Source organism: Talpa europaea (genome assembly GCF_964194135.1).
Source record: "Talpa europaea genome assembly, chromosome: 10".
Lineage (NCBI taxonomy): Eukaryota > Metazoa > Chordata > Mammalia > Eulipotyphla > Talpidae > Talpa > Talpa europaea.
The window spans coordinates 21,540,036-21,565,207 of NC_140077.1; the positions used below are offsets into that span (position 1 = coordinate 21,540,036).

At 44.2% G+C, this 25,172-nt stretch overlaps 1 protein-coding gene across 5 annotated transcripts in view; it reads right to left on the reverse strand.

Annotated features, from left to right (window-relative positions):
• Positions 1-25,172, reverse strand: part of CNNM1 (cyclin and CBS domain divalent metal cation transport mediator 1) — a gene marked incomplete at its 3' end in the record, with an annotated part of 54,695 nt that overhangs the window by 21,614 nt on the left and 7,909 nt on the right. For all 5 annotated transcript variants that reach the window (XM_084245341.1, XM_084245339.1, XM_084245340.1 and 2 more), the window contains exons 2-4: positions 3,816-3,959; positions 1,626-1,766; positions 588-757 (exon numbers count right to left, since the gene is read on the reverse strand). In XM_084245341.1, coding sequence (XP_084101467.1) covers positions 588-757; positions 1,626-1,766; positions 3,816-3,959 — 455 coding nt within the window. The remainder of the gene's footprint in view (positions 1-587; positions 758-1,625; positions 1,767-3,815; positions 3,960-25,172) is intronic.

Below are 25,172 nucleotides of genomic sequence, written 5' to 3' on the forward strand. Positions count from 1 at the left end.
AGTTACATGAGTCCTGGGGAGATGCTGCACCTCTTTCACTCAGTCATTTTTCCCCTTCCTGGACCTCTGAAGGGGGGGGAGGTCAAGGGTCAGCAAAGGCTGAAATATGGCAGAGAGAGTTGGCCGGATGTGTTCTGTGTGTCTGCAGAGAGCAAGGCCCAATGGGTGGAAATCTGAAATTTCAGCTTGACAGAGGGAAGGGACAGATGCAAGGAGGGTCAGGAGGAAGACCCTTGGGAGGCAGCAGCCAGTTCCATTTCTGGGCATGTATAAACAGAGCAAGGAGGTGTTAAGGATTCTGTTGGGCAGCAGTTTGGAAGTTTAGTAGCAGAATCCCTTTGCTGGAGAAGCACCTCCTCATCCTGCCACAAGCATCACTGATGTCAGCTGAGCTGCTGCGGGGCCCTCACCACTCCCAGGACACTAGCCGGTTGCACCAGCTCCTTCTGACCTTCTGAGGGTTGTGGACAAATGCCCTCCCCACTGGCCTGCTCCCAAGGCAGTGAGCCAAGTCTTGGGACCCAGCACTGGGGAGACATAGTCACCTTCCCAGCCCCACCCGTGGGAGCCCCCTCTTTCCCGCTCACCTGCAGCAGCAGCACGAAGTAGTCTACGGGCCGGCTGCGCTGGTAGAGGTAATGCTCAGGGGCCCTCTTGTTCTTCTCATCAAACTTCAGCTCCTGGATCACGTTGGGATGTTTCAAGAGTCGGAGCAGGATCTTCTCCGAAAGGTACAGAGACTTGAAGGGCTCCACTTCTAGGGGAGAGGGGGAGAAGGAGGGCTAAGGCGGGCATGGCAGGGTATGCGTCGAGGGCCATCTCCATTCCTGGGATTTCCTTGGCTGGGGTGCAGGGTGTCATAGACCCAGTCCCCATGTCCCTAGGGGTGGCGTGTCCCTGCAGTGGCACCTCAGGGGAACAGGTCATCATTCTGGAAATGTCGACTTTGTTCATAATTTTCCCCTCGATTTTATTTAAAGCTGGGCATGAACTTAAAAAAAAAAAAAACAATGCAATCCTGGACGACATTGTGCTCAGTCAAATCAGCCAGACACAGAAGGACAAATGCCACCTAATGCCACTTACAGGACAGCTCTAAAATAGTCAAACTCATAGAAGCAGAGTAAAGGGTGTTTGCCAGAGGCCATGGGCGGGGGAAGGAGCAAAGGACTCAGAGCTACCAAGTGTCAGTTATGCGAGAGAACCAGGCCTCCAGATCTGCATCCTTTTGCCCACACCAACAATACAAAATTAGTCACTTCAAAATTTGCCAGGAGGGTGAATATTATGTTAAAGATCCTTACCACATCCACACACCACCATAAGAAAAAAAGGGGTGGGGAGGAAAGTTGAAGTGATGGGTGGCCATGTGAGTAGAAGGGAAAAGCGCAAGCAGAGGTTTAACTTTTTTTCTCGAAGGGAGAAAAGCAGAGTTGAATTGTATCCACTTCCTCCCCAGAAGATCGGGGCTGGGGAGGAGAAAGCCCATAGGTGGCTTCCTGGGGCCTGGGAAGGACAAGCCCCTTTTCTGAAACAGTGGTGCTGGGCCCTAAGCTTACAAGACAAGCAGGATTGCTTGGTGCCTGGGCTCCTGTCGGGGCCGAGACAGGTGGGCACTGTCCTACCTGTGGCCATGAAGCGGTGCGTGGCCAGTAGAAGCTGTGGAGAGATCTTCACCCTCATCTCTGAGTCCGAGAGCTTAAACAAGGAGAAGTCGTGTCTCTTTCTCTCCCGGTGCGGGACCCTCTGCTTTTTCCGGTTGTCGGCTGTGGGATCACAGGGCACAGGCTGCCGTTATCTTAGAATCTGTTAGTTTTGGAGGTTTCAGCAGAATCACAGCAGGGCAGAGGTGCTGGTGGGACCACATGAAGTGCTGCAACTAGAGGAGACACTACATTTCTTTCCTCGGGACGGGGGTGGGGTGGGAGTCATGGAGAAAGGATGGGAGGCAGAGGGGAGGCAGGAGACACTGCACCCCACTCTGGTGTCCTCTACAGCTGGGTGGAAAAGAGGCAATGGTTTTTCCTGTTTATTTTTTCCTTCCTTATTTTGTTAAGCTTATCTTAAAATAATAACATGTGGGGGGGTATATTTTCTGGGATGATTTCTCTTTTGTTGCCTCTGAGTTTTGAATAAAACTTTGAAACTGCAAACCTGTCTCTCCTGCACCCAGGGCAGTAGGGAGGGGTTTGGGTTTCGGTTTCCTCTGAATCTGGCCTGGGGGTAAGTTCTTGTGCAGGCTGGGTCTTTGCAGTGACCTGGCCCCCACTCTATGCTGCTTTTGTTGGGGTCACCACAGTGGGGAGATCCAGACCCCTGTGTGGTTTGGTGTCAGGGAAGGAGAAACAGCATTCCCGGCTCTGTGGCCTCAGAGCTCCTGAGGCGGAAGCCCTAAGCCTCTCAGTTAGAAGATGGACCCAGGCAATAGCAGCAAATTCAGGAATCCCACCCACTCTTTTATTGTCACAAATTGTATGTGTGCTCTGCCTAAACACCCCTCCCTCCTCTGATCACCTTTGTTCCCTGTGATTTTTTAAATTAATTAATCAATAATTTTATTGAGGTAACATTGGTTTACAACAATATATGATTCAGATGCATATTACCACACCATAGCTTCCACAAAGGCACCCATAACCCTCTGCCACAGCATGAAGGTTGTAAGTCAGGAGGCGCTCGCTCATTTCCAGACTGCTCACACTTTCGTGCGAGTGTCTTCACCCATATATCTACCCAGAGCCTTGGAAATCCTAAATGAGGACTGGTGGGCAGAGGCAGAGAAGGAAGAAGGCAGAAGGAGGGAAAGCACCTCTCTGGCTTCACCCCTGTCAGAAGAGGAAGGGCTGGGGGGCAGGCTACGCTGTGTCCACCTCACAGGTCTGACCCACTCGTGGTCCAAAGAGAAGGTGCTCCTCTTCCTGCACCACCCACTGCCTGATGGGGTGGGGGAGTGGCCGGGACTGGTTTCTGAAAGGCAGCGCCCAGCTAGGACAGGGGTCTGGAATGGGATCTCAGGGGCAGAAAAGGGATTGCTGTCCAACAAGATGAAATTCAGAGCAGGAAATGCTTCCTGGCCTAACATGGATTTAGATAACACTCCCATCCCAGAGACAGAGCATGTCTTTGTGATATCTGAAAGCAAAGCTTTGATAAGGCTTAGTCACCAAAAGCGATCACTGCACAGAGGAGTCCATAGTGTTCCAGGGAGGAGTGAGTAGGAGGGTGGGTGAGGAGACCAGAAAGAAGGGTGCAGGGACAGGAGCCAGGGTGGGGAAGGGCGGGACAGGAGAAAGCAGGGGCAGGCTGGAAGAGCACAGGGAGAGAGCCGTGTCTAGTAGGAACATGTAGGGTGTGAGCTGAGGTTGCGGGTGGCAATCTCCTGACAGTCCCATTGTGTGCTGATGCCTCAGTGTGGGTGGATTGTGAGCGGAAGCCAGGGGTGCTGGGTTCCGCATCTCGGTGGACTAAGAGGCAAAACAGCAACAACAGAGGGGACAGAAATGAGGGCAGAGCAGCCTCTGGCCTCATCTGAGCTTATACTTTGTTTCCTAGAATTCTTTCTCCATCCAAAGACCAGGAGGTCTCCTTTTCATTGTTCTGGCTCAGTTCCTGAAGGCACCTTGCCTGACAAACACTTAGCTAGCATGTTCTCAGTCGCTCAGGGGTGACTCAAGATCCAGAGCATCCTGCTGTGCCAGTGCCTGAAATCAACTGCAGTGCGTGGGGCTGGCTCTGAGACTAAGTCAGCTTAGTGGAGCCGAGAGGGTGGAGGAAAATAGGATGACCTTGAACAACAGCCAAGGCCACACACTTACTGTACAGGTCAGTTTCATCCAGGATCTCTGACTTGATGATCTCTTCTATGATGTCCTCCAGTGTGACAATGCCCATCACCTCATAGAAGGGATCCCCTTCTCCCTCATTATTCACCCGCTGGACAATGGCCAGGTGAGATTTTCCTAGAAAACAAATGAAGTCACTGTTAAGCATCTAGGACATTTCCAGAGGCCTTTTCACATGAGAAAATGATACAGAGTTGTTCTCTGGCCAATCTTGGCATGGAATCCATCCTTACAATACAAAGTGTGTGGACCAGCTCCCATAAATGCAAACCTTGTATGTTTATATCCTTGTATCCTTTTAGGAAAGTTACTTAATATACTCAAAACCAGTCAAATTTTTTTCTGCAAAATTTCACCTATTAGGAAGTATATGCAAGCCAATGAGGATGAATAATCTAATTAAAAGAACAAGAATTTGGAGTCCGAAGAATTAGGTTAGAAGCTGTTCTCCTTCAAGCCTTCCTCATTCCCTGCCCCCCAACTATTTTAGTTACTATCTGTGCAAGTAAGCGGGGGATGTCATTTAGTATCTACTGAGTCCCAATTTTCTTATCTAGAATTTTTTTTAAAAGATTTATTTATTTATGTATACAAGAGATGGGGTACAGGCCAGAGGTGCAGGGGGTGAGAGGATTCACCAGAGACAGAGCAGGGAACAGAACAGAGAGATTGACTGAAATACACTGCTGAGGGGAGCAGCAGACGAGACAGGAGAGGTCTGCTGCACCATGTGGGTTGCTCCCTGGCTGGCCCGGGATCAAACTCATGAGTTTGATCAAACTCATAAGTTGCGGACAGCTTCACAGGTTGTGTCTTAACTCCTTGCACTACCAGGGAGGCCCCTTGTCTAGAATTTGGGAATAATACCAGTATAGTCATTTTGAAACATAGCCCCCAAATTTTTTGATAAGCTTCCCATCCAGAGGTGTGGTCTATATCCCTTCCCTTGGCCTGGGATGGGGGTGGAGGGGGCTTGTGACTGCTTCCACCCTATGGAGGCCGGGGGATGTCTGCTCTGCCCTCTGAGGCCAGGTCGTAAAAGGCACATGGGTCCTGCTGCAGCAGTACTCCAAGAAGTTGAAGACCAGCCTGAGGACTACCCTGGTGGAAAGGCCACATGTAGGTGCTTAGGGGACAGTCCCAGCATAACCTCCAGTCAGCTCCAAAAGTGCCAGATGGCTGTGTGAAGGCCCAGCTGTGTCCTCTCAGGCCCCGCTGTGGGCTCAGACACTACAGAAACAGAGATAATCCATTCCTGTTCAACCTTGTCTGAATTCCTGACTCACAGAATCGGTGAGCATAATACAATGGGTGTTGTTTCATGGCTCTGTTTTAGAGTGATTTGTTAGCCATGATGGTAAGTGACTAGGAAGACCAGAATCCAGAGGTGACTGTGAAGCTCAAATGACTCAGCGGCTATGTGTAAGCACTTGGTAAACTATAATATGGCACAGGCAGTTCATAATTTTTTATTGCCCAGCAACTAAATAATGATAGTTAACATTTATTAAGGTTTAACGATGCCCTGGGCTTTATAAGTATTGATTTTATTTAATTCTCGCAACAATTCCTGAGGCAAGTTCTGAACCGAGACACAGCTTAGGTATAAAACAAGCCTAAAGGTACAGTCTGTAAGTGGCAGAGTTGAATTGCACTTGCGTGAATTGCACGTGCGTGTCCTCTACTCATAAACTCCTTCAGGACACACACCTAGATGGGGTTTCTTCCATATAAATGCCTGGTGAGCTGAATGAAGACTGAATAAAAATCCATAGTTGATATAATATTAAAACCAGACACGAAAACTTTTTTTTTCTTGGATAAAATAGAATATGTTTAAATGTCTATTTAAACTCTGGATCCATGATTCTAAAATTATCCTTCTTTGAAACCACTGCACCCTATCCAACTGAACTGCAGTGTTTTGAGCTAAAGTTAGATTATGTTAATTTTTGGTATGTGCTCAATTTAAAGTTTTTTTCCCAACATATTGCTCTTAAACTAATGGTGCCTGTTCTCATTTTTCTGCTAATGCATGTTAACAGATGACAAAGCAAATGACAATGGGAAAACTTGGAAAAGTGAGTTCTTCAAATTATTTTCTATAATTGGAGAACTTTTGTAATGTGTATCCCAAGATTATATATATATTCACACACACAGCCATATATATATATATGTGTGTGTGTGTATATATATATATATATATACACACACACATTCACACACAGTCATACTTCCTACTGCTAAGAGATTAGCTCATATGATAGGATTGAATAAATTAACATTTTATGATGTTTCACAAAGAGTAACTTCCATGTGAAAATTCCCCATTGGTCTACACTTTATAAGGTCAATTTGAGGATGTTCTATGTGCAGAGAATAGAGATTTTTAAGCCATCATTATGTAATATTCAAGACAAGGTACTCAATCTATTTTGAAACATTTTATAATTCACAACCAGCCTTTAAGATTCCCTCAAGTGCCTGCAGATCTCTACAAACGAAGGAAGTCATTCTCGCCTGGATACAGGCTGGAACAGGAGCCAGCAATCATACAACCCTGTCCTAAGCTGACACTCACAAGGACAAGAAAATCAGTTGTTTTCGTGACAAACCTACCTGAAGTCCTTCCTCTCTCAAAAAAGTTGGCCTTTAAGAGGCCTATCTCTCGGTGCCTTTCCTCTTTTGGGTTCCAGAAGTGCTGGGGGGTGGCCCATAATGAAGCCAGTCTCAAGACATGGAGAAATTCCTTCCACAGCACTTTGTACACATCTTCCCATTGGCAGCTATTATTATTTATAACAATAGCAGCTATTATTATTATTATTATAGCTACCCTTTTCTATAAACATTCTATGGGCCAGGCACAAGGCTAGGCATCATACACACATTATTACACCATGCTGTTATTCTCTACTTCTATGTGATGCCCTCACTCTGATGGCAAGCTCTCTGAGGGCCCACAGCTATGCTCTGTTTATCTGGATACTAGAATAGTACCTGGCACAGAGTGAAACTACATATCTAATGGGGGATAACTGGATATCCACTTATGGAATAAGGTGATGCCTACTTCACATTATGCACAAAAATTAATTTAAAATGGATCGAACAATGCAAATCAAAATCACAATGAGATACCACCTTACACCAGTGAGAATGGCACACATTAAAAAAAAAGGCAACAACAAATGTTGGCGAGGATGTGGAGAAAAAGAAACTCCTACACTGCTGTTGGGAATGCAAACTGGTCCAACCACTAGGGAAAGCTGTGTGGAGGTTCCTCAAACTACTGAAAATGGAGCTACCATATGACCCAGCAATTCCACTCCTAGGACTCTACCCAAAGGACACAAAAACATTAATTCAAAAGAATACCTGCACCCCTATGTTTATTGCAGCACTATTTACAATAGGTAAGATACAAAAACAACCCTGGCTCAAGAAGATGTGGTATATATATATCATGGAATACTATGTAGCAATACTATGTAAACTCATGTCATTTGCAACAATGTGGATGGAGCTAGAAGGGATCATGTTCAGTGAAATAAGCCAGAAGGAAAAAGAAAAATATTGGATGGTTTCACTTATAGGAGAAATATAGGGGAACCAAATAAGGGATCAGAAAAAAAAACAATAATAATAATAATAAAACTAGCAGGCAACAATAGATCAGAGACATTCTGCGAGGGCGGGGGAGGAAAAGCATAAGGGACTATGGTGATGGTTCACGGGCACGATGGTGTTGGAATTTTACAGGAAATACACAGTATTGTAAAATATATAAATAAATAATAAATTTTTAAAAAATGGATCAAACACATAAATGTCAGAGAATAAAACCCTTAGAAGAAAACAGAAGAGTGACCTTTGCAACTTTGGAGTAGGAAATATTTTTAGCTATGACACCCAAAGCACAAGCAACCAATGGAGAAAAAGCAAACTGGACTTCATCAAAATTAACAAGAGACATCAACAAAAAAAGTGAGGGACAACTTAGAGGATGGGAGAAAATATCTGCAGATCCCATATCTGATAAGGAGCTTGTATCTGGAATATACAAAGAAAATTTACAGCTCACAAAAATACAATTGAGTTTAAAAGTGGGCAAAAGATGTGAATAAACCTTATCCCAGTTGTCTACTGGTTGATAAACACATGAAAAGATGCTCAACATCTTCATATTTAGGGAAATGCAAGTCAAACCCCATTGGGCATCACTTTATACTAGAATGGTTAACATCAGGGGTTGCTGAGGTTGTGGATAAATTGGGACCCTCAGACATTGCTGGGGCGAGGGGTAAGGGGAATGGTGAAAATTATTCATCTGCTTTGGGAAACAGTTTGGCAGTTTCTTAAAATATTAAATATAAATTATCCTATGATGCAATAATCCTATTCCTATGTATATACTCAAAAGAAATGAAAACATATGTCCACACAAAAACCTGTACACAAATGTCACAGCAGCAATATTTCTAATAGCTGAAAAATGGAAACAACCCAAATATCCATCAACTTGATGAATAGATAAGATAAATGTGGTATATCCATACCACGGACTATTACCTGGCCACAGGAAGAGAATGAGGTATAGACACATGCTACAATATGGTTGAACTTTGGAAACATTATGCTGTGTGAAAGAAGCTAGACACCAAAGGCCACACATTGTAGGATCCCATTTATATGAAATTTCCAGAATAAGCTAATCTTTAGGGTGATGAAAGTTCTAGGATTAGATACTAATAGTTGCATAATTGATGATCCACTGCATTGTGTATTTTAAAAGTGTGAATCCTATGATACATGAATTATATCTCAATAAAACTGTTATTTAAAAAAGAAAGACAGTTGGGGAAAAAAATTATCAATGCCTGAATGAACAGGCAGTGGCAGAGCTGAACATTGCAACCTACACACAAGTAAAATTAGGAGCTGCTTCCCAGAAACAGAACAGGTGGGAATGGCGTGCAACACTGGCTTGAACATGGGTGGTAATGTTGTGAAATGTGAGTTTAGAACACCTATTGTTTTTTTGTGCTCTCAGACGTGGCCGACACCCAAAATGGGTCCAAGCCAGGCCATTGTGAGACCAGGAATGGGGAGAGGGCAACATCTTATGATTTTCTGTGGTGGTAGAAATGGTGACCAGGGATGAGGTGTCACAGGTAAGGAGATGATCCAAGAACAAAGAGCTCTGGCCTGGCACCTACTAGGTTCACATCTTTATTAGTGTGATTATCAACTCTCAGAGCTGACTCTAAAACTCAACTGGGGCAAACGAGGGTGGAAGGCTCCAAATGTCCAAAGTGCTTTCATATTTTTCTGGGCAAACTGCGTCCATTATTTCTCCTCCCCAGGATGAGTGTGGTGTTCATTCCCGAGGGGCATACTTAGAGAGGAGAGGTTTACATTTGGGCTCTTCCCTTTCTGCTGTCCTAGATGGTTCTGCTGTCCTAGATGGGAACTATGGCCTTTCCTCCTGAGTCGTCCCGACACAGACTAGCAAGGTTTCTCCAGAGCCTTCTCCCAACTCTCTGACCTCTGGTTTGAATCCTGCCATGTTCCTGGTATCCAGCCTTAGCATCTCAGCTCTGTCCGAATGGCTGGACTTGCCAACACTTGCCATTCCTGACTTACAGAAGTTGTGGGATCCTTCAGTTTTCTTCCAACTTTCTAGAAAAGTAGGATGCTTTTGAAATAATTAACTGATAGTCAGCATTAACATTTATACAGAACTTCACAATTTGTCAAGAGATTACATGGAGAGTTCAGGAGAGCATTGGGAATTGTGAGATTTTGAGAACCCCTCATGGTATGAATCAGAACTATCTGGACAGGCTCCAGCTTTCTCCGGAATCTATTGACAGGCCTGTGTCTTGTGCATATTCTTAAGCAAGTGAAGCTCTTTTTCAGTTTCCACTAAAGGTATTCCTCTTATTTGGTGATTTTCCTTGCATATGAAAAAATAAACCACCTGTATTTCTTTAGGATCATTACTAAAACCAGATGGCATGTGGAGAGCAGACAGCAAAGCCAAACTCAACTGCAGACGGCGAGGAAGGGCTCAGTGCTTTGCTCTGCACACACTCAGCCTTGAGCTAGCACTTGGGGCCTGGCAAAATCACCTGTCCAGTTGCTAAATATTTTCAAAGTGTCAAACTTAAACCTCGTTAATTTCAAGAGCCTATTATATCTCATTAAGGTATAGTAGAGGCAAAAGGTAATTCTTTAAACAGAAAACTCTAAATGCTCCTACTTTATGAGATATTTTTATATGTCCTGTGACCATACTATTTTGGCACTAAACATCAACAGATGGGAAATCTCTGAGCTGAGTTGAAAGATAGAGAAACAGTAGATTTTATGGCAACACACTTTTTAAAAAATTAAGGCTACATCTGCCTCCTATAAAGAGTATACTTTTTTCTGGGTTCACTGGTGTTCTACTTCTGAACTTCTACTCCTGCTCCATTCCTGGCGACCAGCCCTTGCAGAAGTCCCAGCCCTGTCTGCATGGCTTGACTTGCTGACACTTCTTCTTAACTTTTTGGTTTACTTCTCTCCAGCCTCAGCCACCTCTTCCCAACCTCTGATTTACAACCTACAGCCCAGTGCTATTCATACCCTGATAAGACACAATGTAGAGGATAAGCACCTATGACTTAAGTCTTGTTTAGACCACAGTGTTGAGATGGTCTTTGTTGGAGATGTTAAAATGATCTTCAACGAAACATAAGAGGTCAGAGACACACCTCTCTGGGATTAAGTCATATTATAGACCTCCAGTAAATAGGGCATCCTGGTGAGGCCCTCTATACCCAATACCTTGGGATATTATTTTACAAAGCTGGTTGTATATTAGAATTATCTGAGAATACATTCTGAAATAAATTATCTGAGAATACATTCTGAAATACATTCTGAGAATGTATTTCAATACATTCTGAAAACTGGATCCCACACCCAGAGGTTCTGATTTCATTGGTTCGGGGGAAGGCCAGGGGTATCAATAGTTTAAAATGTTCCCCGGCTGATGTTAATGTTCAGTCAAGGCTGAGGACAATTATCCTGGTTTGTAGTCACGGTTCTCATGGTGTGGTGCCTGGGCTAGCACCACAGACTCACTTGAGAGTTTAGTTAGAAATGCAAATGCAATTAGGTTCCACCCCAGACCTGGTAAGTCAGACTCTCAGGGGCTGTGACAGTAATCAGTGCTTTAATCAACCTTACAGCTGTTTCTCATGCAGACTGCAGTTTGGCAACCACTGGTTCATGGGTAGGCTCCATGGTGTTCAAGTGGTCAGATGGCCTTATTAATGAGGAAGATAAACGAACACTGCGATGTCTAATAAATCCTGGTGCCCTTGGTATACTGCAGGGTAAGTGAAATGGTCAGGCTTTTAAGCCGCAGGCCTCTCTGGTTATCACCTGCGGCCTTGAATGCAGAAGGTGCTCGGGAGTGTGGGCATGGAGCATGCATGCCTGATGGACCCCTGGGGTTTGGTGTGGGCATGCATAAGTGGACACACCTGTGCCTAGGAGGTCAGGGCTATGAGGGTGGTGTGAGAATGGCGAGGAGAGAGTGAGTTACAGGTACAAGAGGAAGAGACCAGGAAAGAACGCCAGAGAAAGCCCAGAGGATGGAGAGTACAGGGATTCACAGGTGGGCCCAAGTTGCTGTCTCCCTGCTGGCTTGTTTCCCCTGCATAGGGATCATGCCAAGGGCGCCAAGTTTCCTTTCAAGCTGCTAAACTGATGGTGAACCTACCAGGCTTGGGATGGTTGCAGAACAAGTACCTTTAAGAGTCACAAGGAAAAGGTGGAAAGAACCTCCTGGAACAAAGGGTAATTATAGCAGCAAGATGATGGGTGTTTCTATTGTTTTGTTGACATGGGCAGTGGCTGACCATTAATGCTGAGCTTGGGAGAGGATTTCTTGGAGACTTCTTGAGTGTGCCAGTCACCTCTGAGATAAGCTTGAAGAATCAAACTTTTTTTCATTGTCCCAAGAATCCAAAGGGCAGTGCTGGTGCTGGTTGTGTGTAGGGCTCTATCTCATTACAACTGGCATCAACACCCCCAAACTACAAGCCAGATTTCTTGGAAGGGCAACTGGGTTTTCAGATATTGCTTTTAAAACAATGATTTTCAACTAGGGCTGATTTTTGTCCCCTAGGGGACATTTGGCAATGCCTGGAGAAAAGTTTGGTTGCTACAACATGGGCTGAGGGAGGCTACTGACATGCAGCAGGCAGAACTCCAGGGTGCAGCTAAACATTCAGCAAGCACAGGACAGCTCCAGAATAAGGAATGTGAAGAGTGCTGAGGCTGGAAACCCACTTTAAAGAGGCAGAAAGTCAGGCAGCAACGTCACAATTGTAGTTTGGTATTTGAAGAAGTTGAAATACCCTCCAAGGGTCTTTAATAAATATCTCATCTGCTCCAGATGGTTTAGGCACACCCACAGAGGAGCCTGTTAGCAGACTGCCTATGCCTTGAAAAAAGAAAAGCAAATAATTGATTTGCTTCCTCTCTCTTTCAAAAATACCTACAGTCATTTGGTAAGGTAATTGTTCCCAAGATAAAATAGAGAAGTCAGAAGGAAAGCATACTGCTTGGAAACAGAGAACTACAGAAAATCAGAAATCATTTTATGGTTTTATGGTTTCTGCCTCACAGATGCCCTTCACCCTGTGAAACACAGTGGCTTTTACTACGTTTTTCTCCTGGGATCGCTGCTGCATCTTTTTTTGGAAGGCAGTATTGAGTGATTCTTTTTGCTTACCTTGGTCTTGGTGACTCTGTACCACTCAAATTGTGTTCCCCTGAGCAGTGGCTGAACATACCCAGCAGGTTCTGATATCCCACCCCTGACCTACAGGATCAGGGGGTTGGGGGTGAGTTGGGGCCCAGACAGATGTTTTCATGAGCTCTCAGGTCATTCATCTGCACACTAATGTTCTTGATACTGACTTGCTACTCCAAAGTGTGGTCTTTGGACCAGAAACAATGGCATCCCCTGGGGTGCCTGACAGGTGCAGAAGCCCAGCCCCACTTGGCAATCAGATTCCAAATCTGCATTTCCATGGGGATTGTCAGGTGATGCTTATGCATATTTGAGTAGAGAAGAATCAGTGAAGATCACCCTGGCTTCACCCCATTATTATATTCTCCTGCTTCCATGACTTCATCCTCACCTAAAGATAAACATGTCTTAAAGATGCTAGCTCAGTGATTCTCAACCCTGCCTACATGTGGGACTCTCCTGGGGTCTTTAACACCTATTGACACCCATGTCTCTCCCACCCAATTGGTTTGGGGTGCAGTCCCAGTAGTGGGAGGTTTAAAACCTCCTCTGGCGATTCTCATGGGTATTTGTGTTTAAGACCCTCCATTCCGTCCTTGACCCTCTGCTCCTCTCCTCTCAACTAAGCTCCCAGCAGAGGCCCTCGCTGTAAATATCACCACTGCCTTTTCCCTGAGAGCTAAATTTATATTTTAACATCAGCGTCTATTTTGAACTCTCCTTCTATTTTAGACATTTTGCCTGAGCTGTCCCCTTGTCTTGTCAAGATCATTTACCCAAATCGGAACCCGCTCACCCCCTCTTTCTCTTGCTTCACTACAGTAAGTGGCACATCAGACTCTGCTTTCTCAGCCTTCACCCAGTCACTCATTTCCTTAAAACCTTCATTTCCTTTAGGAAAGATTAGAAAAAAATCCTCACACTCTTCCAGATTTTCCTTCATTCTCTCGCCCAGCATTGATTGAATACTGGTGAGAGCCGAGCACTCCTCTAGGTACTAGAAGCGCAGCAATGCACACCAGGGACAAATCACTCTCCTTCTGGAAGTGGGAGTGAGAGAAGAAGCCAAAAAAATAAATAAAATCCTTAACACAGCACTGCAGGGAAGGGTGGCGAGGGGGTGGGTAGGGGTGAGTGAGCAAGTATCCTGGTTTCAGGCAGGGGAACCGGGCGCGAGCCCCCGAAGAAGCGATGTTTGAATAAAGACCTGAAGGCAGTGAGGCAGGGAGCCCCAGAGACATCTGGGGGACATCCCTGCAGTAGAACAGCACGCAGAGGCCCTGAGCTGGAACCATGACGGATGTGCTGAGGAACGGCAAGGATGCTGGTGCGGCAGCTGCAGATACAGGAGAGGATGGGGTCACAGCCAAGGTTGGGTTGTGCAGGGGTCGGGCAGGTACTGCTACAAAGAGCCTGGAAGGCCTTTATAAGGACTTTGGGTCTTACTCTGAAGGACATTTTAAAAAATACAGAGTTTTGTGTTTGTGTGTGTGTGTGTGTTGCAAAAAGTGATGTTATCTAAGCTTTAACAGGATCTCTGTAGTGGCTGTATCTAGAAAGCCCACCGAGTGGGCAGAGGTGGGAGCAGAGAGAGAGAGACCTCCAAGGATGCTCTGGCATTCATCCAAGCAAGAGATGCTGGTGGCCGGATTGGGAGAGCGATGGATGGAAGAGCCAGCTTCCTCAGATCTGCTGACAGCGGTGCCTCTGTGAGGGACTGGGCAAGGGTGAGAGAGAAAGAGAAGTTTGGGTCTGAACCACAGGAAGAATGGTCTGCAATTTAGGGGTTTGGGAACAGAGTGTGAGGTGTAGGTTTGGCAAAGAGAGCAGGAGGTTGGCTTTGGACAGGTTTAAGCTTGAGATCTTGTTGAGATTTCCAAGTGGAATGTCAATCAGCAGCTGGAAATGCAAATCTGACCTGATGATCTCTTCGGAGAAAAAAAATGAAATAACCAAAGGAGACAGAGATCCAGTTCTAAGCCCTGAGCACTCAGCATCTAGAGTCACAGAAATGCCACACTGACACAACAAATATGTGAATGTCTGATACTGGTAGGCCCGGTTCCAGGTGATGAGGACATGCCAGTGACTATAATGGAGGAAGAGCCAGTAAAGGAGACTGAGAAAGACCGATCTAGAAGGTCTAGAAGGTTCCAGAGATTTTTCTCCCTTTCAATTCCAAGTGTCTAGTCTTCACTGCCCAGGGCCACATCATACCCTGAACAGTTGTACTAACATTCTAACTAATCAAGCCTTTCAGTGTTTCCAGCTCTAATCCTTCCTCTCCACTAAGAGCTGACTGACTGTTTCCAAACACTGCTTTTTGGAGGTTAGTCCCCATCTCAGTAACATGTATTAGTTAGGAAGGATCATTTCTGAGCCCTTCCTCCCGCCATCAAAGGCTTTCAGGTAGAGACAGTGCCATCTTTCCTCCACTCTATCAAAATGCATTGTGCTTGGGTCTCCCTGGTGGTACAAGGGGTTAAGAGGTAACCTATGAAGCTATCTGCAGCCTCTGCAGCACGAGTTCGATCCCCAGCTAGGAAGCAACCCACATGGCGCAGCAGACCTCTCCTGTCTCACTCGCTGCTCCCCTCAGCAGTGTGTTTCAGTCGATCTGCCTGTTCTGTTCCCCATTCTGTCTCTGGTGAATCCTCTTACCCCCTGCACCTCTGGCCTGTACCCCAGTTCTTGTATGCATGAATAGGTAAATCTTTAAAAAAAAAATGCCTTGTGCTTATTCCCCATTCAGAAACTAACTTGTCCAAGGACTGAACAGCACCCACCCTCCCTAGGCCAGGGCTGGATACTTTAAATTCAGGTCCCACAGACACAGAAATGGCTTTACAGGTTACTCATGGGGCCAGTGTGCTCCTCTCTTCAGGCTAAACATAACCAGGATCCCCCACTTAAAAATCAGCCCAAGTGGATTGTCTAAGCTTTGGCAGTGTGACCTCATTCTCAGACCACAAACTGACATCAGATATGAAGAAGATACACTGAAAGGCAAATGGGAATGGCCTTTAGCTGGGGGCCAGCCCAAGGGCTATGATCACAGTGTTGGTCCTTGGGAGATGAGGCAGTTGTGGCTCTCACCGGCTCTATATGAAGTATAGACACACTGAGGACCTCAAAACCCGTCCACTGGAAGGTCCTCATTCCAGATGGAGACAGCCTGCTGCTACTCCAGTGTTCACCCAACTTTTCTCATCTAAACTAAGCTGACTCCTGAGAGCACAGGTCAATGTTCACCCCACTGTCCAGTTTTTGCCATAGTGGTGATTGCCACTCCTTTGTTACTGGGTGCAGACACAACCTGATGTCGTCTTACCTCTGCAGAATGGCGATTGTTATTACTAATACAGAGGTGAGGAAACGGAGACTTAGAAAAACAGTGATTTCCCCAAGACCTAGACTTAGTATGCTGAAGCCAGGAAACAAATCTGGTTCCTTCTGCCTCCATGATCCGTGCTTTTCCTAACATACCGTGCAGACTTCATCCTTCAGACTGAAGCTCAGGTTTCCTGGCTCAATGTGTTAAGAGCATTGGGAACTTAGTTTGTAAATGGCCAGAACGTGTAGGAAAACATGCAGAGCTAATACTCAACACCTCACGAGTGAGTCAGCAAAGAAGGACAAGGGCTTTGACCAGAGAAGGGGAAATAAGGAGTCACCTGCTCACAATTATTCTGCCTTCCGGTACAACACTTCCCACCTCTGATATTTCATTCTAGTGGACAGTTTGGAGCTTGGAGGGGTTTCATTGATCTGGTTGTAATATTTGTTTACATGGTCATATTTTAAATTTGCCTGGGATGTCTGCGGAAGGGGAGAGTGATGGGGGAGGAAATCTAATACTAGCTGATGACAGGATAAAAGATATATAAGGAAATTGCCATAACTCAATCTTGGTCTCCTGGGGCCTCACTCAAAGCAAACAGTTTCACTTTTGTTTCTTATTCTAGACGTGTCGTTTACCTGGGCTGGATCAGAGAGAGCACTTGTTATACCAAATGACTAAGTAGATACAATGCATTTAACTAGCTCAGTGAGATAAGAAGCACATGGTGAATTGTGGAAGTGCTATACAGGGATTATCTTTTGCCTTCCCAGTAAACTTACAAGGTAGTAGCATCATTCTCATTTTAAGAAGAGGGAAGATACAAACAACTGGTAAACAGAGGAGCTGGGATCTGAGCCCAGGCATCTAGGACCATCTGTCTGTGGAACCATGGTAGGTGGTGAGCCACAGATGTGGCTTCTCACCCACATTTCTAGATCCAGGGGCCTCATATACAAAATGGGGAGAATACTACTGACTTTGCATGCTCTATGAGCACAAAATGAGTTACTATTTTGTTTTTTTTTTTTTTTTTTTTTTTTTTTTTTTTTTTTTTTTTTTTTTTTGGATTTTTTATTTTTATTTTATTTTTTTTTAAATAAATTTTATTGTTATATTCCCCATACAATTGCAGCCCCCCCATTCTGACCCCAATCCCTCCCCTCCCGCCCCCCTAAAAGTGTCTCTGGTTCATAGTTTTTTGTTGATTTTGATTTTCACTATCTTATAGTTATTCATTTTCCTGGTCCCTTATTTAAGTTTTCTAGATTCCTGCTATGAGTGAGACCATCCGGTATTTTTCTTTTTCTTTTTGGCTTATTTCGCTGAGCATGATCCCTTCCAGCGCCATCCATGTTGCTGCAAATTGCATGTGTTTATCTTTTTTGAATGCTGAGTAATATTCCATGGTATATATGTACCACATCTTCTTGATCCAGTCATCTATTTTTGGGCATTTGGGTTGTTTCCAAAGCTTAGCTATTGTAAACAGTGCTGCTATAAACATAGGGGTGCAGGTGTTCTTTGGAATTGATGTTTCTGTGTCCTTTGGGTAAATACCTAGGAGTGGAATTGCTGGATCATATGGAAGCTCTATGTTTAGTAGGTCCAGAAATCTCCACACAGCTTTCCACAGTGGTTGGACCAGTTTGCACTCCCACCAACAGTGCAGAAGAGTTCCTTTTTCTCCACACCCTCGCCAACATTTGTTGTTGCTAGTTTTTTTAATATGTGCCATTCTCACTGGTGTAAGATGGTATCTCATGGTAGTTTTGATTTGCATTTCCCTGATGACAAGTGATGTTGAACATTTTTTCATATGCCTGTTGGCCATTTGCATTTCCTCTTCAGAGAAGTTTCTTTTAAGCTCATCTGCCCATTTTTTGACTGGATTATTTTCTTTGTTGTTGTTGAGTCTCATCAGCTCTTTGCAGATTTTTGTGATCAGTCCTTTATCATTAGTGTTGGGTGCAAAAATGTTCTCCCAGTTGGTGGGGTTTCTCTTTGTTTTTGTTATTGTCTCTTTTGCTGTGCAAAAGCTCTTTAATTTGATATAGTCCCAGCTGTTTATCTTTGCCTTCACTATCACTGCTTTGGGTGATGTGTCTGTAAAGATGTCTTTGATGTGCAAATCACATAGTGTTTCGCCTATATTTCCTTCTATATATTTTATGGTTTCAGGTCTTATGTCTAGTTCTTTAATCCATTTTGAGTTGATTTTTGTGTATGGTGTGAGGTGGTGGTCAAGCTTCATTCTTTTGCATGTAGCGACCCAGTTTTCCCAGCACCATTTATTGAACAAACTTTCTTTGCTCCAATGCATATTCTTTGCTCCTTTGTCAAAGATTAGTTGACCATAAATCTGTGGGTTTATTTCTGGATTTTCTATTCGATTCCATTGGTCTGTATGTCTGTTCTTGTTCCAATACCATGCAGTTTTGATGATTATGGCTTTGTAGTATAGTTTGAAGTCTGGGAGTCTGATGCCTCCATTCCCTTCTTTTTTTTTCAGGAGAGCTTTGGCTATTCGGGGTTTTTTGTGATTCCATATGAATTTCATCAATAATTGTTCTATTTCTTTGAAGAATGACATTGAAATTTTGATTGGAATAGCATTGAATCTGTATATTGCTTTTGGAAGGATGGCCATTTTAATAATGTTTATTCTTCCAATCCATGAGCAGGGGATGTCTCTCCATTTCTTTGTGTCTTCTTCTATTTCTTTTAACAGTGTTTTATAGTTTTCTTTGTATAGGTCCTTTACCTCTTTTGTTAGATTTATTCCCAAATATTTGATTTTTTTTGTTTCAATAACAAAAGGGATGGTCTTTTTGATTTCTTCTTCTTCAGATTTATTGTTTGTGTATAGGAAGGCTACTGACTTTTGCGTGTTGATTTTGTATCCTGCCACTTTACTGAACTGATTGATGAGTTGAATTAGCTTTTCTGTGGAGTTTTTGGGGTTCTCTATATATAATATCATATCGTCTGCAAATAGTGATAGTTTGACTTCTTCTTTTCCTATTTGGATTCCTTGGATGTCTTTCTCTTGTCTTATTGCCCTGGCTAGGACTTCCAGTATTATATTGAAAAGCAATGGTGAGAGTGGACATCCTTGTCTTGTTCCAGATCTTAATGGAATTGCTTTCAGCTTTTCACCATTGAGAATGATACTGGCTGTTGGCTTGTCATAGATGGCCTTTATGATGTTGAGGTATGTTCCTTGTATCCCAAGAATTTCAAGGGCTTTTATCATGAATGGGTGTTGCACTTTGTCGAAAGCTTTCTCAGCATCTATTGATATTATCATATGGTTTTTATATTTCTTTTTGTTGATGTGTTGGATAACGTTGATTGATTTTCGGATGTTAAACCATCCTTGTGCCCCTGGAATGAATCCAACTTGGTCGTGGTGAATTATCTTATGGATACATTGTTGGATTCTGATAGCTAAAATTTTATTGAGGATTTTTGCATCAGTGTTCATTAGGGAGATTGGCCTGTAGTTTTCCTTTTTTGTGTTGTCCTTGTTCGGTTTTGGTATTAGTGTAATGTTGGCTTCATAAAACGTGTTTGGTATTGTCCCTTCCTTCTCAATTTTTTGGAAGAGTTTGTGAAGGATAGGCACTAATTCGTCTCTGAATGTTTGGTAGAATTCATTTGTAAATCCATCAGGTCCTGGGCTTTTGTTTTTGGGGAGGTTTTTTATTACCATTTCAATTTCGCTAATTGTAATTGGTCTGTTTAGGTGTTCTATTTCTTCTTTATCTAGCTTTGGGTGATTGTAGAGTTGTAGGAATTTGTCCATCTCCTCTAGATTGTTGAACTTGTTTCCATATAACTGTTCATAGTAGTTACTGATTATTCTTTTGATTTCTGCTGTGTCCGTTGTGATTTCTCCTCTTTCATTGATGATCCTGTTTATTTGTGCTTTCTCCCTTTTTTCCTTTGTGAGCCTGGCTAGGGGTTTGTCTATTTTATTGATTTTTTCAAAGAACCAGCTCTTGGTTTCATTGATCTTTTGGATTGTTTTTTTAGTTTCAATTTCATTTATTTCTGCTTTGGTTTTTATTATTTCTTTTCTTCTACTGGTTTTGGGGTTTTTTTGTTGTTCTTTTTCTAGATCTTTGAGCTTCGAGATTAGGTTGTTTCTTTGCGTTCTTTCTTGTTTCTTGATGTGAGCTTCTATTGCTATATATTTTCCTCTTATTACTGCTTTTGCTGCATCCCATACATTTAGGATATTGGTGTCCTCCTTGTCGTTCAATTCAAAAAATTTTTTAATTTCTTCTTTGATCTCCTCATTAGTCCAATGGTCTTCCAGTAGTGTGGTTTTTAATCTCCATGAGGTAGGAAAGTTCCTTGCCTTCTTTTTATGGTTTATTTCTAGTTTGATGCCTTCATGGTCAGAAAAGATGGTTGATATGATTTCAATCTTGGTGTATCTGTTGATGTTTGTCTTGTGCCCCAGTATGTGATCGATCCTGGAGAATGATCCGTGTGCGCTTGAGAAAAATGTGTACTCCGTTTTTTTGGGGTTTAGTGTTCTATAGATATCTGTTAAGCCCAATTGCTCTAGGTCCTTATTTAGAGCTTTAGTTTCTTTACTTATTTTTTGTCTTGTTGATCTATCCATTGTTGATAGTGGTGTGTTGAAGTCTCCCACTACGTATGTGTTTTCTCTGATGTCTGTTTTCAGAGAGGACAACAATTGTCTGATATATTTTGGTGCTCCTTCGTTTGGTGAGTATATGTTAATGAGTGTTATTTCTTCTTGAAGTATTGTCCCCTTGATCATAATGTAGTGACCCTTGGGGTCTCTTTTTATCTTTTTGAGTTTGAAATCTGTTTTATCTGATATAAGTATAGCTGTTCCTGCTTTCTTTTTTGGTCCATTTGCTTGTAGGATTGTTTTCCATCCTTTAACTTTGAGCCTATTTTTATCTTTTGTAGCTAAATGTGTTTCCTGGAGACAGCAAAAGGTTGGGTTTTGTTTCTTAATCCAGGCTGCAACTCTGTGTCTTTTTATTGAAGAGTTTAGTCCATTTACATTCAGAGTTATTATTGATATGTTAACATCTGTATTTGCCATTGTGTTTGTCTTTCCTTTGATTTTATTTATTTATTCTTTTAATAACTTTTTTTTTTTTGGCCTTCTTTCATTGTTATTCGTCCCTCTGAGGTTCTGGCTTTAGGACTCCTTGTAGTATTTTTTGGAGTGGGGGTTTAGTTGCAATGAAATTCCGGAGTTTCTGTTTGTCTGTAAAGGTCCATATTCTTTCTTCAAAGAGGAAGGAGAGCTTTGCGGGATAGAGTATTCTTGGTTGGCATCTGTTTTCTTGGAGTCTGTTGACTATGTCCCTCCACTCTCTCCTTGCCCGTAGTGTTTCTTCGGAGAAGTCTGATGTCAGCCTGATTGGTTTTCCTTTGAATGTTATCTGTTTCTTCCCTCTTGCCAGCTTCATTATTTTTTCCTTGTCCTGGATTCTTGGGAGCTTTACTATTATGTGTCTTGCTGTATTTTTCCTTTCGTCGTGGAAGTTTGGTGTTCTTCTTGCTTCTTGTATATCAATTTTCAGCTCCTTCTTCACATTTGGGAAGTTCTCTTCAATTATCTCTTTGAATATTTTCTCTGTTCCTACATCTCTCTCCTCTCCTTCTGGTATTCCTATAACTCTTATATTTCCTTTCCTCATGGAGTCAGATAGTTCCCGAAGTCTTTCTTCGTTCTTTTTCCTTCGTACTTCTCTTTCCTTTTCTGTTTTGGTTCTTTTTATTTCTATGTCTTCAAGATTACTTATTCGTTCTTCCATTTCATCTATTCTGCTTTCATTGCTTTTCCCAGAATTCTTTAGTTCTTCCATTAATTCTTTGATCTCCTGCATTTCTTTTACTTCCCTCTTTAGGGACTCAATTTCTTTCTTCTGACCATTGTTTTCCCTCTCTAGGGACTCAATTGCATTCTTCTGATCGTTGATTATTTTTCCCTTATCATTGTTTTCCTTTATGACTTCTGTTAGTTTTTTAATCACGGCAATTTTAAATTCTCTTTCTGGAAGGCTCAGAAATTCTTCCAAGTTATTGTCTTTGCAATCTGGGGGCTGGCTTTCTTTTTGTGGTGTGCTTTTTCTCTGGAGAGTTGCTAGGTTGCGTGTGGTTCTTCTCTTCCCTACTGTCTGTTTTCTAATTTGCCGTATGCGTTGGGACACTGTGTAGTTGGGACTGGCCGGCATCTTGGGTGGGCTTCTCTGTTCCCCTCTGGTTCTTCCAGGAGTCATCTGTCAGTTTCAAGCAGTCTTTACTGGAGAAAGGTCCCTGTTCTAAAATGCCGATGTAGGGACACACTCCCCTGTGCGCCTGGTCTGCCCCGGCGGTGGGTTCCTGCTCCCCTCTGGGCTTGGACTGCAGGCCAGAGGGGGTCTGGCGTGGGCGAACTTCCCCCGCTCACCTCTGGCTCCTGAGGAAGCCTTCTGCAGGTAGTCTTTACTGAAGAAATGTCCCTGTTCTAAAATGGTGATGTGGGACACACTCCCTGCGTGTCTGGTCTCAGGCACACTCTTCTGCGCACCTGGTCTGCCCCGGCTGTGGGTGCTCGCTCTCCCTGTGGGCTCAGACTACTTGTTCGGAAGGGGCCCGGTGTGGGCAAACTCCCCAGCTGGCCACTAGCTCCTTCAGGAGCCTCTGCTGGCTTCAAGTCGCTAGGTGGTGCCAGAGATCTCTCCTAGAGCCCTTGGGGAGCTGATTTTCCACCCCGTGGGACAGGGAGCAGAGCGGGGATGGTAGGGTACACCTCAACGGCTTTGGGGTGCTGTGTCTGCCTTGTGCCCCACCGTCGTGGGGAACCCACGCCCCTAATTTCGTGCCCCGGGTCTCTGTTCCAAAGCCCTCAGTTCCAGGACGCGGGCTGTAGCCCAGATCAGTGGGGCGGGAATGGCGCCTTTTGAATCCTGCTCCCCTGCCTGGGCGCCTTGTTCCTGCTCACTCAGGGAGGGCCTCCGCAGTCTCCCCCTAATTTCGTGCCCCGGGTCTCAGTTCCAAAGCCCTCAGTTCCAGGACGCAGGCTGTAGCCCAGATCAGTGGCGCGGGAATGGCGCCTTTTGAATCCCGCTCCCCTGCCTGGGCGCCTTGTTCCTGCTCACTCAGGGAGTGCCTCCGCCGTCTCCCCGCAAGCCTAGGTCGCAGGCGCGGGGACCTGGGCAGCTGCGATCCGGTCCGGATCCGCGCCGCTTTCCGCACGCAACCTTACCGGGCGGCCGGGGCTGTGTGCTGGCGCTGGTCTCCTCCTGGGGGGCGTGGCTCTCTTTAATGGCGCCTGGAGCTCACCTCCGCGGCGGATCCTGCAGGGTTCGCCTCTCCCGTTCACGGGGTGTGGTGGCTGCAATAGTTCCTTTCCACTCACAGTCCCACTTGCTGCGTCCGTTTTTCTTGTTGGCCGTTTTGGTTTGTTGTTTCCCTCCTTTCTGCAGGTCGGAGAGTGCCGACTTTGTGGGCGGGGGAGGGGAGCAGGGTTCTGCGCTTCCCTCCCTTCTCGTCCTCTTTTATGGCAACTTTCTTCTTCGGGCAGTTTGCTGGAGTCGTCCGTTTATCTTCCGTGTCCCAGTTCTCACTGGGACCTGCCGCTTTTCCTCCCTATTAACTTTTTTTAATGGGAGATCTTACTCGCAGCGTCTCCTCGCCGCCATGTTGCTCCGCCCCTCCTCGAGTTACTATTTTGGGAAGGTCTTTGCAAAGGTAAAGGCTTTGCAACCATAAGAGTGTTTCATGGCTATTTTTTTTTTTTTTTAAAGATTTATTTATTTATTTATACAAGCACTGGGTACAGTAAGAAGCGCGGGAGGGTGAGAGAATTCACCAGAGCCAGAGTGGGGAGCAGAGCAGGCAGAAGGACCTAAGTACACTGCTGAGGGGAGCAGCGGGCGGCCGGAGAGGTCTGCGCCCCATGTGGGACCCTCCTCTGGTGGCCGGGGAGCAGCCGGGGATTGAACCGGTGCTGCAGAGGCTGCGGGCAGCTTCGCAACCCAGTGCTCAACCTCTGCGCCACCGGGGAGGCCCTTTCATGGCTATTTTTATTATTGTTCTTTTCAGGATCTTGGTTTTCTCCATCTTAAAATGAAAGGATGAGACCAAGTGATCTCTAAGGTTTCCCTTATGGTTCTAAAACTAGTTTTATAAGCTTGTCCTGATTTCCCCAAGACCTAGACAAAAACAGTTTGACTTTATAGGATGCTTCTTTGTGATGACAGATGTTACAGGAGAATTTTAACAGTGCTAACAGTTATAGTCTCTTGTGTCTTATGAAAGGCTGGAAAGCCCTAACGCTTATATCTTAACACTGAAGAACTCTGTTGGAATGAGCTGAGGAAAAGCTACCTTGATACTGGCTTGAGAGTCTTATCTAGCCAACCAATTCAAATCACTGTCTTGCAAATCTATAAAGGGAAACCCCAAAATGTTATCATACCATTCCTACAGCAACCGCTATGATTTAGAAAAGCAAAAAACTGTCCTTTCTCATTTTTAAAGGCTACACTTTATGATAATTGTCCTGTTCTACTTCATCGGAAAAGGAATATGCTTTTATCACAAAAAATTTTCTTGAGCCACTAAAAGGCAATTATGAGAAAAACCCAACCATGTCATCCTGAGCACCATGGTAACCAGCATCACCAGGGCATAAAAAAATAGTTGTTAGTCATTAGAAGCTAAGCCGGCTGGCAGTTTGGCTTGCTAAGCAACACTGCAAAAACAGCCAAGTAACGACCATTATTTGGAAGTCTGACTTTACATGGCTTTGAATTTGGTTCTAGAAGGAATTTTCTCAGGTTCATACACCAACCCCATGCACTGGCTTCCTACTCAGAGCCTAATTCATCATTTACTCAACAAATATTTATTTTAGCTTGTTGTATATACCAGGCACATGACTCCCAACACGTGTATTTACTTGGTTTCTCAGTTCAATAGAAGCTGCAAAATAGACACAGAAAGAGCAATTTGTGATGAGTGTGTTGGGGGTAGGGATTTGCTTGAGACTGAGTCAAAGAGAACTAGCAGGTGATAGACAGCCAGAGGAGGGAGAAAAAGAACAAAGTAGCCTGAGAACAGCCTAATGACACAGCATAAAATAACCATGGTCCTGAATCATCAAGAAAGGGTTATGTTTAGGATCCTT